Raw genomic sequence first — 15,386 nt, 5'->3', positions numbered from 1 at the left:
GTTATTCTAATGGATCATCTGTCCAGCGCTGCATGAATGATGGGGAATTTATTGGATTTGCATCAAAGACATGAGCCGCGGGGCTTATATTTAAGAAAAACTCAAAAGACCTTCCTACTATTTCAGAGAAATACATTCTTAATGTGTTCTCATTCAATCAAACTGTTGCTAAATGTCAAAGGCTTTACCACATTTTTTATCACATTTAAGATTAATTTTAATAGCATTGGAAAAAGTATTTGTTTTTTAAAGTATCAAAGTGAAAATACTTAAAAATGCTAAAGGCCTGCGGGCAAGAAGAAGTAAGTTAATTGATTTGAAAATAACATAAGAAAGATCGAATACAGAAGATGGTAGTATCATTAAATCTCAATTTCCAGAAAAAAGTACAACAAATGTATTGCATATTAAAAGATTCTGTCCGAAGCAAACTTTTTTCTGTAAGTCCAACACCAAGAAACTGCGTATTTGACAGGATCTGCATGTTAGATTTGTGTTTGTGTTGCCAGACAAGGAACCGCTTTGAGAGCACCCGGTCAGAGGTGGAGAGTCTGATGAGGAAGATGAAGGAGAATCCACACGAGCACAAGAGTGTCAGCCAGCACACTATGGAGGGATACCTGTTTGTGCAAGAAAAGCGTACGTATCAGCAACACGAGTGAGACCGCTTCTGTCTGTTCAGCTTCAGTGACTTCAAGATAAAGATTGTTGAAGTTGTTATTCAGGCCTCGTGCTCCTCTGGCCTCTGGCATCTCCCCGTCTTTGACCAGTTGGTATAATAAATATTTTACGCCCTTTTCATCTTGACCTTTTCATTCTCTCCTCAGGTTCATTTGTGTCTACATGGGTGAAATACTACTGCACGTACCACCGTGAGCCTAAGAAGGTCACCATGGTTCTGTTTGACCCAAAATCCGGGGGTAAAATGGTGAGTAGCTCGGGCTGGTCAAATGCTATGAAGATGCTGACAGCCGTTTGCGCTTATTCTCAGAGCATGAGAGAATCTCGCAGTGAAATTCTGACAGGTGAGAGAAAAAAAAAAGAAAAGTTCAGCTTTTCTGAATCATCAGCAGAAAAGGTCAAGTACTCCGTCAGCCCCGTCTTCTCAAGGCTGAGACGGTTTTTGTGTGACGGTAACCACTTCACACAGTCACAGTCTGCTGACGATCTTTCGCTCTGCAGCGTCCTTGGTTAATAGTTGTATTAATAAAACCTATATGTTGAATAGTGGGCTGTGTAATGGTGTCGTGGTTAGCATTCTGGAACCACAGCGAGAATGTCTGCAGAAGAGTTTGCATGTCCCTCCTCTGCTTTGCTCCCACAGATCAAAAACATTCATTTAAGGATAAATACTTCTTTTAGTTTGTTTGGATGTTGAAAGACATGAAAAAAAATTCTGTTAACATGAGATTTTCATGCTTTATACTTAGCAAACTGTAAATATTCAATATTGCGAGGGGTTTCTGAAAGGATCTGCAGACGAGTATATTATCCAGTATATTATCGAGTATATTATTATATATCCAAACAAGTTTTTTTTTTAGAATTTAGATTCAGATAAAGTGTGATTTAGTTCAAACTGATGAGATCGTAAATTAGTGTCACTTGCTGTTTATTGTGAAGCCTTACTCCTACGTTCTATTTTTTCCCAGTTTTAGTTCTCTTCTTTGTAAATCAATTCCTGCCGAGCTTTGTCTTCCTGCCCATTTCACACTACAAGCCATCCAAAATGATCTCATTATGTTCCTCCAGCAGAGAGTTGAGCAGGTTTGAAATACTTTAGCTTCAGTCAGCTGCGGTTTGCTGTCTGATTTTTCTCTTTGTAACACGTAATAAAAAAAGATTGCATCCACTTTGAAGGTTAAAATGCCGCTTCGCATGCGTTTAAGTTTTACTGTCTTACACCAGTGTTGTTTTCCCTCTTTCTGATTCAGGGGGAGGAGGAGAGCTTCATTCTCAAGTCTTGCACCAGGAGGAAGACGGACTCCATAGAGAAACGGTTCTGTTTTGATGTGGAGGCTATGGACAGGTTGGTGCACATCGTCGATTCCAAAACATATCCCCATTGGCCTGTTTTCACCATGTTTCACTTCCCATTGTAATTGCGTTTTTTATTGACAAAGTTTATTTACAAAGTGGTTAGCACTGTCGCCTCATGGCGAGAAGGTCCGGAATTTTGACTCTCAGTGGAGTTTTGGAGCTGTTCGGCGCGGACGTACTCCGGTTTCCTCCTGCCCTCTGATGGACTGGTGCTCTGTGGGAGCATCCTGCCTTCACCTTCTGTCAGCTGGGACCAGCTCCACTGTCCGCCGTGATTTAAAGTTGGACAAAGAGGAACAGAAAGTGGAAGGATGGATGGACATCACGGTCTGATTTCAGTGACATCGGGATGTTTCTTGGGATGTAATTACAGCTAACTGACACATGAGGGTGCTGCTCAGTTGATTTACACTTCAAGAGATTGATGCTTCTTTTCCCAATCCTTCTCATGCTGTCTTAAATTTGTAAGTGGCACAGTCAGTGTTTTTTGTTTATTTGTTTTTGATCAGTGCAGACTCAGTGGTATTTTGTCTAAACTAAAAAAGTCATAATAATTACATTAATATTCAGCAATTGTTCAAAAAAAGCTTGCATGGTGTTGTCGTCCAAACATGTCAAGACAGGTTTTTCTGCTTGATTTCACATCATTATTTATATTTCCAACGATCTATCTTGGTTTCTGCTTTCTCTGACTGACAGTTGCAGGCTGTTGATTCCAGCTGGCTATGGGTGGAGGCCGTTACCCGTCAAACAAACAATCACACACACTCATATTCACATCAACAGGCGATCTTAGAGTCAACAATTCTTCTTGAAAAAAAAATCCAATTATTCACATTCTTGGACTGTTAAAAGTAGCTTCTGCCTATAAGTTCACACTCCTGTCTCCATCACTTTCAGTTAACGTTGGATGCTTTTCGATACCGGCTAATTAGAACGGCAGATGTCAGGCTCGGCGAACCCACATAACCCCCAGGAGAGTCAGACCAAGCCGAAGTCATTTTGCGACGCAGCCCTGAGGACGTGTCTGTATCCGTGTTTCTCGGTGCGGCTGTGTGTAGGGTACTGAGTCACTGAGTCATGATCGAAGGACAGTGTGTAGATTACGTGTGTGGAGGTGGTTGTCGTGCAGCTGAGACGACGCCGTGAAATGAATGTGCCGTCAGTGACGGGGAGGCTGCGCCGGACAGATTGGAAACATATAGTAATGCTGGGCAGACATGGTGATGAGGCAGTGAGTGTCTGAGGTGTGAGTTTGCTTGTCCCACATCAAACTGAAATAACCGCTTGTTTGTTAGTAAATCTTCAAGCTTCTTTTTTTTTTTAAAATCCTTTTATGGTAAAAGGCTCATCTGGGAAGCCCGTGCTTTGCTGGAAAGCGGCACTAATAAAGTCATACCTCTGGCACCTGCAGACAAATACACTTTACTCTTGAGGTTTATGTGCAGAATTCTTTTATGCAACTGTGTCCATGACACGAACTGCAAGAAACCTCCCAGATGGGATATATTTAATCACATGTGTTTATCACTTTAATGCTTTGAAAAACACACAAAGGGATTTCTTATTTAAATCCTGCCTGGTTCAATATGTTTGTTAGAATTGAGCTGAGCAGCCGATGACTTGTATGATTTGTTGTGCTAATGTTCGTTTTGTCCCTTTTTTTTAATGTGGCTGTTTTGTGCGTGTGTGTGTGTGTGTGTGTGTGTGTGTGTGTGTGTGTGTGCATGTGTGAAGGCCAGGAGTGATCACGATGCAGGCTCTGTCGGAAGAAGACCGCAGGTTGTGGATGGAGGCCATGGATGGGAGAGAACCGGTAGGTTACCATGGTTACTAGCTTCTTCATATGTGACAGAGACAACCGGGGGAGAGCGAGAAAGAGAAAGGGAGAGAGATGAAGACCTAAGACCAGAGCAAGGGAAAACACCTGCATGATGGAAAACACGATCGCCAGCGTCACGTTTAATTTTTGGTGCGAAACGTCTGCATCTTCTGAAGTACGCCGTCTTTAATAAAGTCAAGATTTAAACCCGTGGCTAATCAACAGCCGCTTAGGACACCTGATAAGTTTGACAGAGCTCATTTTGATGTTTGTGTCACTAATAGAAGCGCTGACAGACAGCCAGTCACTCCAGTATTCACTTTATCTCTTCTCAAGACGCGGCTTTTTCTGCCTTCTGGCTGTAAGAGTTAGTCCTGCGTTCCACACGCTCAGTCAGACCTCTTCATGCCCCGACATCTCCTTATGGCTACATTCAAATGTGCAAAGGTAATCCGCATCCATAAAGTCACCACAAGCTCCGACAAGCAGTTTCTGAGCTCCAGGGAGCTGTCATAAAAGCAGCAGAAATGTTGATGTTCATGTTAGGCCTCCAGCTATTTCCTGCCTTTGTTGCAGCAACTTCACTTGCTGGATGCCACTTAACATGACTGTCAGTACAAACTTAGCAGTGACCACAGCTGGAAGAAAACACCTACTTTAAGCACTGGCACACCTTCCTGCGCTGGTACATATGTGCACAAATACACAGAAATGTAGTAGAATTATTATTATTAAGTATTATTATACCGTGAGTGAGAGCCGAGCACCATTACTGCATCTGGCATGTGGCAGCTTCTAATATTGTTCACAAAGTCATACGTGGTGTGTATTCTGTACTGTTTTCTGGTTTTCCGGATGCAGTTATTTGATTCAGGATGTGGTTACTTTATTTTTACCCTTAGTTACATTCATTTTTCAGTCAGATGATTGATGTGTAGACATTGATAAAACAATTACAACGTGTAACAACACAGCAAACTGTAACATCACAAGGATTTAGTATTCTGTGTGTCACATCACAGAAAAATGTTATTACTCACCCATTCAAATATAAAAGCTTTAAAAAAAACTTTCAAGCATTTAATAAGTCAGAAAATCATGATGGAATATGCAGCGTTTCTGCTCTATAGCAGCGGATGTGTGCAAATTAACAGCCGAAGAAAAGTGCTTCCTTCAAAATGTCAAATACGAACTGAAACTTGGATACTCTCTGTTGTAACTTTGTTCTTCTTTTAAGCTGCGCGACAGAGTTTAAGATTGTTATATAATACTTCAGTATATGCAGCGGCTGTATTTATAATGTAAAAGCCAGTAATAACTTGAAAACGAAAAAAATAATTGATGGAGACACACAGCTGACGATCGCACCAGATGTCAGTGTGAAGAGGAAGTTAAGACTAAATATGAAAGAAGGTAGTTCAGCACGATTCAACAGTTAGAAGGAGGAAAAGGATTTCCAAAAAAAAAAAAAAAACTGCTGATAAAAGCTCAACCTGAAAGTAAAAAGTGATGACTTGAAGACATAAGTAGCTGGTAATTGGCAGCTAACAATGTTACTCTTCACACAGCTACCGCCCTTCTTCATCTTGTCATTTTGAGAAAATTCTCATAAGAAGACTGACTTGTTCTGCAGATCCTGGCCTCCAGAAAAGATTAGTTTGCAGCAAGTAGGCACAGATAGCTCCCACACTTAAGGCTGTGTGTTCCAGCTCAGTATCAATCAGGGGATCCTTGAGCTGCAGCGAGGCTTTACATGAGAGCATCATTCGGGCAGAGTTTATACAGTCGTTGTCGTTTCTGAATTTGCTTTGCACTCTTTTTTTTTTTTTCTTCATCTCTGGCAAAAAGGTGACGCAGATGTCGATCTATTCAAAGCATACCGACAACAAACATCTGTCAAGAAGCTTCATGAGTGTAACAGGATGATGTTTTCAAGCAGTGGAGCTGGACGTGTCTGAATCAATGCAATGTAAAGATCTCCTGTACTCTTAACGGTAAAGCGACTGTAAATCACTAAGTGTTGATTTTTTTGCAGGTGTACAATCTCAACAAAGACAACCAGGCTGAAGGAAGTAAGTAGCGTCAGTAATTATAATTTCAGTAATTTTTATATAATTGCATGTGATAAATGATACCGTACAGCGATGGTGCTCTCCAGTGTGTCATGAATCTTTGACAGAGATCCAGAGAGCAATTTGTCCAATGATTGCTTTTATTTTGGTGAACTGCTGTGTGACTTATGATGTTAAACACATTTTACCACATAAAACCAACACATATTTACACTGTTGGCATTGAATATTTAATATTTCAGTGTCTTTTTAAGGATTAAAGCTGCAGTATTGTTTTTAAATGTCATGATTTTCAGTCTTTTATATAAAAATTCTGCTAATCATTTTTTCTTCATTTTGCATGGAACGATTTGTTAATTTAGTTGGTTTATATTAATCTTGTTTGTCTCCCTCTCTATCAGTGGCTCACCTGGATGTGATTGGATTCAATGTGATGAAAAAATTTATCTATGCGGTGGACACTCGAGGTACAGTGCTCACAGTGATTTAGATTTTTTTTCTGTTGATGCCCTCAGTATAGTGTGGTTCAGTCTTTTCATGCATCAGTCATATACAAAATAAAAAAAGTGTTTTGGCATAGTCTACACCACAAAAGTATTTAATAAAAAAACAACTACAAATGTACAGTAAATGCATGTTAAACATTTTTTAGCAACACTTAAATTGTAACAGTACTGCAACGCCGAGCCGGTGACGTGAAGGTGAACAGCTTGTTTAGTCAATGGAGGCTTTAATAAATTCAAAATTTCTGAACATTTATAACATATTATTATGTACTGCACTAGCCACTGCTGGTTCAGAGTTGGGAGGAAGAAAAAACATGACAAGTTTAAAATTTTCACCCTCTGAGGCTGTTATTCTCAGGTGTATCCGGACGCGGCTCTGGAGAGGTTCTTTGAAATGCAACGTAACGGTCCACATATCCACATTATCACCACCTGTTTTTGTCTGAGAGCATCCATTACTGCAGCCCCTGCACCCATTCATTGCTCAGAAGACGCATTTATATTGAGACAGCCCTGTGTGCCTCATCTCCCAGGATTATTCTATTCATGTAGGAACATGCACAAAATAATGCTATTTTAATTCTGTTTGGGGTTTAATGTAATGTGAAGCTAAAAATACTAAACTAGGAATCACAGTGAATATGTCTGAAACTTTCTCTCTTTCTTCTGAAAATACTGAGCAGTGGTTAATATAGAAGTTTATAGACAGCAGTTGTTTCTGATACCAAATTCCATTCAAACTGCCTGTTTTCAATTTCAAGTGGCTTCTTTAACATATGGATGATTGTCAGTTGTTAATTGATATGTGGCACTTGAGTGCACGGTGAGAGCCACTTACCTCTCTTTCACGCTGACTTATTGAGTCTGTCCGCGTGAAACAGTATAAAAAGCCAGGTGAATGATTGCAGGTAATACTACGCAATCATCCGCCATTATCCGATTTGGCATTATTCATTTTTCTCCTACCGTGCAAAATCTCGTATGATTTCGGATTGAGTATAGAAATACAAATGCAAACCTGAATTTGAGGTTAATATGAAAGATAGAATGTGGGCCTTCACACATATTCAGCTGGGGTTTCTTCCATCGTCCGGTCAACCCGGATCGGAGAAAACATTATAGATGATGTTTTATGGGTTATGGGATGAAACTGTGGTGAATGCAGTGCCTGAATATTTAGTTTTTTTTGACATAGTGTCTGAATGTTGAGTTCTATAAGATGAGACTGTTTTAATAAAGACTATATCAACAAAACTGAACTGAACTGAATGTTCGCACATATAATTGCAGAAACATGGACTCACTTCCCCACAGAAAGCAATAAGATTAATGGCCCAACCCCAATTAATGCAGTGACCAATGCATACCTGCAGCCGCTGGGCAAAATCAATCAATCAGAGGAATAATGGAATAGCAAATGAGAATAGTTTATACTTTCAAGTATAGAAAAAAATATTCAGAAGTTAAACATTTTAATGTAACAGAGGAACATAGGAGGAACTGAATAGATAAGCACAATTATAAAATCACAGATTAGAAAGCACTTCATAAAAGTTAGAATGAAAAAGTTCTGTAAATACTAAGACTGTTAGCTTGTTTCAGAATCATGATGTTCAGAGTGTTGCAGGTAAACAGCTGACTCATGGGGATTATTAAAAAATGCATCTGCTCTTTTTGTTCTTCTCATTAAGGTATTGATGAACAGGGCTTATACAGAATAGTTGGCGTCAACTCCAGAGTGCAAAAACTCCTCGGCCTGGCTATGGGTAAGCGCAGAAACACACAGAAAGGGGTCTTCTTATCAGTGTGTCCACAGAAGTCTGTCGCAAGTTGAATTTTTCTGTGCTTTTTGTCCTCCAGATCCTAAAACCTGTGCTGATGTAGAGCTGGACAACCCAGAGTGGGAGATAAAGACAATAACGAGCGCTATCAAGCACTATCTCAGGTTTGTATGCTTTACACAAATAAAACAGAATTTATTTTGGAGGGTTTTTTTTTTTTCGACATGTTTGTCATAAAATTCTGTTAGTATTCTTTGAGAGCCTCTGACCTGAAAGACTTGTGTGAAATGAATTGATCGTTTCATTTCGTTGAAACGTTCCTCTCATAGAATTACAGGACATTTTCTTGATATTTCGCAAGTGCTTGGATGAGCATATATAGCTTCATGTATTATTCTTCTGGCCTCGATCCAGCATCGTAAACGTAACATTTTTATTCAGGCTTTTTGCATCTGTGCGCCCATGGAAAGGTTGTTTCCTGCACACATCTTTGTCAGCCGTGTTTTTGCTGCACGTTTAACTCGCGGTTGCACTTTCCCATTGCAGATGAGTCCATGGTCAAATCAGGGTTTTTGTCACGACAGGAACGACGTGTGTTCTTCACGCTGTGCTCCATCGGCTGTACACTGACGAATATAGATATTCACAACCCAAAAACTGGAGTACGCAAACATTCACGGACATGTTCATGCACATTCGCACATGGTATATTAACGGAAAGATTTAGTGAAACACCTGCTGTCCACTCTCTCGCAGACCACACATAAACTCATTTATAGCATCAGGACATCAGGCCAGGCCTCATTGAGACCCAGCAGGAGTCTTTAAGCTCATCAGGCAACAGTGAACAAAAATCGTGTCCAGCTGTGGAAGCAGGCATGACTGAGGGGGGAAAAAAAGATGAAAAGGAGAACATAGTTACATGAATGGTCGTCCAGAACTACCAAGATTTATAGATTTTTTTTTTTTTTTTTTTTTTTTTTTTTTTTTGCAAACCAGCCAAGCTTAAACTCTTGATGTATTTTCCAAGCTGATATTCTCCTCCTGACATCTCAGTCGGCTGTGCTTCCAGGATGCTGCCTGCGCCTCTCATGACATACCAGTATCAGAGGAGCTTCATCAAAGCTGCCAGTAAGTGTTTTCCTTTTATGCGTCTCATTTGCAACTCAGGTGGCTGTTTGGCATTGTTTGTATGTTGTTCTAGTTACAGATAAAGGCATCAGTTATACCAAATAATGATTAATATGGTTAATACAACTCTGTACTCAAGAAGGAGTGTGTGGTTTACAAAAGATGCAAAGATTCTATTAGAAATTTAAAAGATTAAAAGCTTTGTGAGAGAATTGAGAAATTCGTTTTGATGTGCTACAGATTTTACATGAATTCCTTTTGGTTAATATTTTGTTTGAGAAATAGTTTATCAAGGGATTAAAGAGGAATTTTTAGTATTTAAAGAATTTTTTTTTAATCATGAGTCTGGGTCTTTTCATCTTCTGATGAATATTAAAAGATATTTTTAGCAGTTCTCGTCAGCGTACGGACAGTGTGTTGCACTGTGAATTGCACGGTAACATCTTGGGAAGAAACCAGCTGCCAGTTTCAAATGGATATTTCTCCTGCTGAGACGCCCGCCGTCCCTCCAGGATGCCTCTGTCTGCCCGTTTGCCCTTCTGACTAATCTCCTTGTGTGAGCTCTTTGACTTGTTTTTGATGTTTTTGAATAATATTCCTCTGAGTATCAAAATCCTTGAGAAGGTCATGTGAGAGAGAGAGAGAGAGAGAGAGAGAATGGAGAAGCTTCTTGTTTTGGGTTTTGCTGTGTCAGCCAGCAGCTGCACAAATTTCTGCTTTCATGTAACCGCACCTGATGGGTGTGGATCTTGGAGTCTGGATAAATAATTTCATTTAAAACAAACGCACGCACACGCGCAGTCGCGCACACACTCACACACTCACACACTCACACACACAGCTGTCCTGAAGACAGATCGCGGAACCCTCCAGCAGCCAGTGAATTCATTTTGGTGTATTTGACTCATCTGGTGTTGCTGCTAGGCTGCAGAGTAAATGTTAGAAATCTCTAACTGATTTACACTGTGATGTAGAGACCTTGCATGAATATTCATCAGCTCTGATTGTCTGAATTTTAAGGGTTTTATCTGGCCTTGGCTGATCTGCTTCAGATTGATTCTGTCTTTTTTGACATATGGTGTGCATGCTTCGTTTCCATGTGGGTATGGTTCTTGTTCTCTCAGCGTTTCAGTTTTGGGTTACTTTAGAAAGCTAGTAAGCCATGTAGTGTAATCTAGCCCAGTTTGGTCCGAAAGGTGGTGTCAGTGACCTGATGTACTTGTTTTTTGGCCGTTAATCTTTTCGAAACTCGATCTCTCTCAGGAAAGGACTCCACGTAATGACAGATCGTCTCTGTCATATCAGACGTCTTTATAATGTGGCTAAATGGAAAAGAAGGGTGAAATATAATTAATGCTTGTGAAATTAATCAAATTGTCCAGTTTGATATCAAATTCTATCACAAGTTAACAATTGGCGCGGCCCTATTTATGCTCTTATTGTGAAACCTGAAGTGTGCCTCTGTGTCAACATCGCCTCTCAGCCATGTGACGACCTGCATTTGCACGCCGTAAACTTGTGCGTGAGTTCAAAGATACAGGAAAACAGGTCCGTGAGCAAGCCTTTCTGCTCTTTTGTCCAAGGTGAAATATTGCGCAACAGCAGTGTCATGTGAGGATAGCGTCCTCATTTGAACTCTGTTTTCCAGCCCCCTCTTTCTATTTTTTCTTTTTTTTTTTTTTTTCTTTCCTCCTCCCTTGCACCTCTACTCCTCCTTCCAACCGTGAGCTCACGCACCACCTCTCCCTTCCTCCTCCAGTTACGGCCTGGACGTCGCTTTATTTAAGGTGTCAGGTTCAACCAACATTGAAGGCCTAGGCTGGAAGAAAACGGGGGAAATGGTGAGAAAAGGATTAGTGTGAAAGAAAGAAAGACGAGGAGCAGAGAAGGGAGGATATGTGTCACCTGCATATTGAGCATAAATGCTGATGAGAACAGCTGCCTTGAAACTGCTGACTTTTTTTCTTTATTTTGTCATCCTTCTCACCTGCGATTGTATCAACAACCTTTACTCTTACACAAACTGACCCGACGACCGAATTTCCAAATGCCTTTCGTTGTAGCTCCAAGTCTGACGCATGCAAGCTGAAGATTCTGATAAATTCCATTTATGGGCGGATTATACTTTTAGACTGTGATTGTAGACATCATGGGGTCACAGAGTTGAGTGTTGGTTAATAGAACTCGAGTCATAGTGAGGAAGAAAGCTGGGAATTCTAAATTATCAACAAAATGGATTTATGCCTACATTGCTGTGCTGTCGATTCGACTTTAAGACCAGACAGTGATCTGAGTCATTAAGACTGTTGCGTCTCTTTTGCTATCAAAGTATTCTGTGAAAAAAAAACAACATAAAGGCTGAATATGAAACAAACAGACTTCACAACTATGTAAAACTAGAGAATAACATCCTCCATAATTAGGCCCTGTGAGAATTTCTCGCGTTGGCACAAGCAGCTACTGTAACTTGACAGTTACTGCGTCGATCCTCTGTGCCTCCGGGTTAAGGATGTCTTTAAAGCAGCCATGTTTTAGTGTTTGTAGCGTCTTGTTGCTGCAGCCTCCATATTTGAGGCGTACTCGCAAAGCGGTTGCTACATCTGTGCAAACATGGCCATAAAGTGCAGCTTGCGTGGCCGGTGGAAAAATACAAGCAAAAGTTTCCAGGAAATAAACTGTAAAGTCAAGCAATACCGCTTCATCTGATGTATATTGGCCAACCACTCTGTGAGCCCGAGCAGCATGCTAAAGATGAGGTATGGGGTATAATGCACATGCTGTAGGAGCCAGGAAATATGAATAATGAATTATAAGAAAAGTGGCGGAGCTGGAGTTGGAGGATCAGCCGACAGCCAGCAGACGTGGCAGGCCTCTTATTATAAAGCATGCTTCACTTACTGTTTGTTGGATTTTCTGTGCATTTTCTATGCTGATGTCTGTACAAGAACAGAATCCATGCAGAATTCACTCTCCTTTTTGATTAGGCAATGCACTAATGAAAGTTTGATGAAATTACGTAAATTAATATATTTTATTCCATGTTGAAGACACATCTGGCTAAACAGATAACTAAAGATATGAATAAGCAGCGATTTACATCTTTTCTTGTAGGCATTATCAAATTTTAATCTCTGTTGAGTGTACTTGTTGTGTATGTTGGACAAACACACTTGGATTCCTTCAATGCATTATGAGTGTTGTGAAAGTTTCCATCGTCAAAACCTCAACAGACAAACATTCCTGTTTTTATGCTCTCGTCTGACTTGAAGTGTGCGGAAAGGAGCGGGGTGTCTGCTCCAGCATAATGTGTGTGCATTACAAGAGTGCTGCTTTTTTAGCATCCGTGCAATAAACAGCTGTGGCGGACACACACACTGAAGTGTTTGGCACAGGTTTGCGTGACTGACAGCTTGTATGTTTTTGTTTTTCAGTGTTTCCAGCATTCAGTTTGTGCATAAGTGGTTATAAATATGTGGTCTTTTTTTTCTGCTCTGCATGTGTGCTAGAGTGCATAAACCTTAGCAGTTATTAAGAAAATGCATTTGATATAAGGTGTTGTGCGTGTTGGGAGTGTATTGCCTGGCGCTGACAGCCAAGGCCTGGAGGTTGATCTAATGTGAGTCTGCTGTCATCTCTCTATTGACTGGCTCCTCAGTCGTGACTTATTATAGTAATTTATCAACAACAGGTCTGTCTGCTGTGCTTGTCGACCAAGACATGCAGCGGCTTTGTGATTTAAGTACCTCTCTGCTCCGTCTGTATTTTGCATCTCTTCATCTCACTGTCATGAGGAAGAAAAAAAAAAAAAAAGAAAATCTCAAGAAATCCAACTTTTTTTGGTTCTTAAAATATTTAATTCAACTTCTGAACATACTCTTTCTTTTTTTCTTGTCTGTCTAGAGATGGATAACCCTGAGGATCGGGTGACGGAAATTCATGCTCTTGTACATCGACTGCCTGAAAAAAACAGACAGATGTTGGAGCTGCTGATGAAACACCTCGCCAAGTGAGCGGACACACATCCCACTCACACCGTGGCAGACATTTGGAACTAAAGATGAAGCAGGACCATATTCATTTACATACCCCCCCCCACCCCCCACAGTTAACAGCAGAAGCGAATCTCACTTCCTTTCCTATTTTCCTATTCTTCCTCTCTTATCTTCATCTGCATACTGCATCAACACACTCTTTTGCTTGATTGCTGTTGTTATCCATCCCTCGGAAAAGATTAGTGCTCGGTGTAATCTCTTGACCACATGCATTAATGCAGCGGGCACTGAAAATAGAAACTCATCCAGCAGCCACCCAACTGAATCTATTTCCCGACTTATCTCTTCAATGTAAAGAGGGGTTAAAGGGCAAACAGCTTTTTTTCTGTAGATGCCGGAGTCATGGCTAACGCAGTGATTTGTTGGCCAAGCGGTGTCTCAGTGTTTGGTTAAAACTGGATGGAATTTCCTTTTCAATTTAAATTCCTTATAGTATGGAAGAAAGTGGATTAAATTTCGGCCCGATTCTCAAATTCAGTTTGAAATGGAGTAATGTGTGCTGTTAAAAGAACAAGATAAGCTTAAAACTTTTGAAGGAAAAATAAATGTACTCGGTTTTAATCCAAAGGCTTAAATGAGACCTTATTGGTTGATAATTGAATGCATCTCACCCTTTGAGCTGATTGGGATGCAGTGTTTTTGCTTCAGAACATTTTTGCAAGGCACATACTGATGAGCAGACTGTAACATTCTGGAAAATCTCCACATTTCTTGGCCTCTTATTAAACCATCCTGCCTTTTTGTTATGAACAAAAATGCAGCACTTTCTTATTGTGCAGCTAGGAAAATAGAGTAGAAGCACATAAAATATCTTTAGGTTACATAACCACAAGCTGCTGCAGTACATAAGCAATTAAAAACACAGCGGCATGGCACAACACTGTTGGCTGATATGTAATTATTCCTGTCGACCGCCCGACTCGCATTGTGTTTTTGTAGTCTAAACCCACATCGAAGTCCCTGGGGGTTATCAGGCCGTGCTTCGGCGACAGCATCAGGATACAGTCTTTGACAAATAGGACATCAGACGTGTTTATGGCGCACGAAGGCGAGCGCATATGCAGCCGTTTTGAGGATCCGAGCGTATTTACCTGGAGCTTAGTGGATTAAACCCGCTGACGGACATCATCATCACCACAGGCTTATAGGGAGAATGAATGGATCACATCACACCTCACCTGTCTGCCTCCTTCTGTGGAGATGAGATAAGATTTAATACACCGCGCACAATGTATGTATTCAAACGACAGCATTCAGGTCATGGGATGGAAAAGAAGCGGTGTAATATTGAGTAGAGACATCAGTAAATACTAAACAGGGTTTGCACAATGGAGCAGGTGGCAAAGTTTTAGAGGTTTCAACTTTCCCAGTCGTGTTTACACAACAACAAATATTCACTCTTTGCATGTCTTTCCTTCGCTCTGCCTTGCCTCTGTTAGTAACTTGTTTTCCTGAAGTCATGGTGAAGAATCAGGGTTCACTGGGTTGAAAATCTGTTTTTGAATTTACAGTGTCATTAATAATATAGAAAATGTAGGGTTTTTTTTTTTTTTTCATGTGTGGTAACGTGTGTGTGTGTGCTCTCCTCAACAGCGTGGCCAGTCACCACCAGCAGAACCTGATGACCATCGCTAATCTGGGCGTCGTCTTCGGACCCACGCTGCTTCGCCCTCAGGAGGAGACGGTGGCGGCCATCATGGACATCAAGTTCCAGAACATTGTTGTGGAAATCCTCATTGAGCATCACGAGAGGGTGAGCGGCCGCATTCCTGCAAATGAAAACCTCAAAACGGCGCATCGTGGCGGCGCAGGATTAAAGAAATCCCGTTCGGTTTGGCTCTGTGTTATTGTGCCTTAGAACAACAATTGATGCAGCTAGCTTATCATATTTGAGGAACCACCTGTTAGACACACACACTCACACACCCTTGTCGTCAATGCACATACCTTATATATACATTTCAAAGCCACTTTCCTCTGCA

The 15,386-nt window shown here is 40.8% G+C and overlaps 1 protein-coding gene across 1 annotated transcript in view; it reads left to right on the top strand.

Annotated features, from left to right (window-relative positions):
* LOC115395704 (rho GTPase-activating protein 26) overlaps positions 1-15,386 on the top strand; it is a 67,998-nt gene that overhangs the window by 39,615 nt on the left and 12,997 nt on the right. The window contains exons 8-18 of the mRNA XM_030101337.1: positions 510-639; positions 828-928; positions 1,935-2,029; positions 3,778-3,856; positions 5,898-5,934; positions 6,336-6,401; positions 8,132-8,206; positions 8,301-8,385; positions 9,294-9,352; positions 13,253-13,358; positions 14,998-15,157. Of these exons, the coding sequence (XP_029957197.1) occupies positions 510-639; positions 828-928; positions 1,935-2,029; positions 3,778-3,856; positions 5,898-5,934; positions 6,336-6,401; positions 8,132-8,206; positions 8,301-8,385; positions 9,294-9,352; positions 13,253-13,358; positions 14,998-15,157 (993 nt within the window). The remainder of the gene's footprint in view (positions 1-509; positions 640-827; positions 929-1,934; positions 2,030-3,777; positions 3,857-5,897; positions 5,935-6,335; positions 6,402-8,131; positions 8,207-8,300; positions 8,386-9,293; positions 9,353-13,252; positions 13,359-14,997; positions 15,158-15,386) is intronic.

Source organism: Salarias fasciatus, chromosome 10 (genome assembly GCF_902148845.1).
Source record: "Salarias fasciatus chromosome 10, fSalaFa1.1, whole genome shotgun sequence".
NCBI lineage: Eukaryota > Metazoa > Chordata > Actinopteri > Blenniiformes > Blenniidae > Salarias > Salarias fasciatus.
This window is presented reverse-complemented; position numbering and strand designations above follow the sequence as displayed.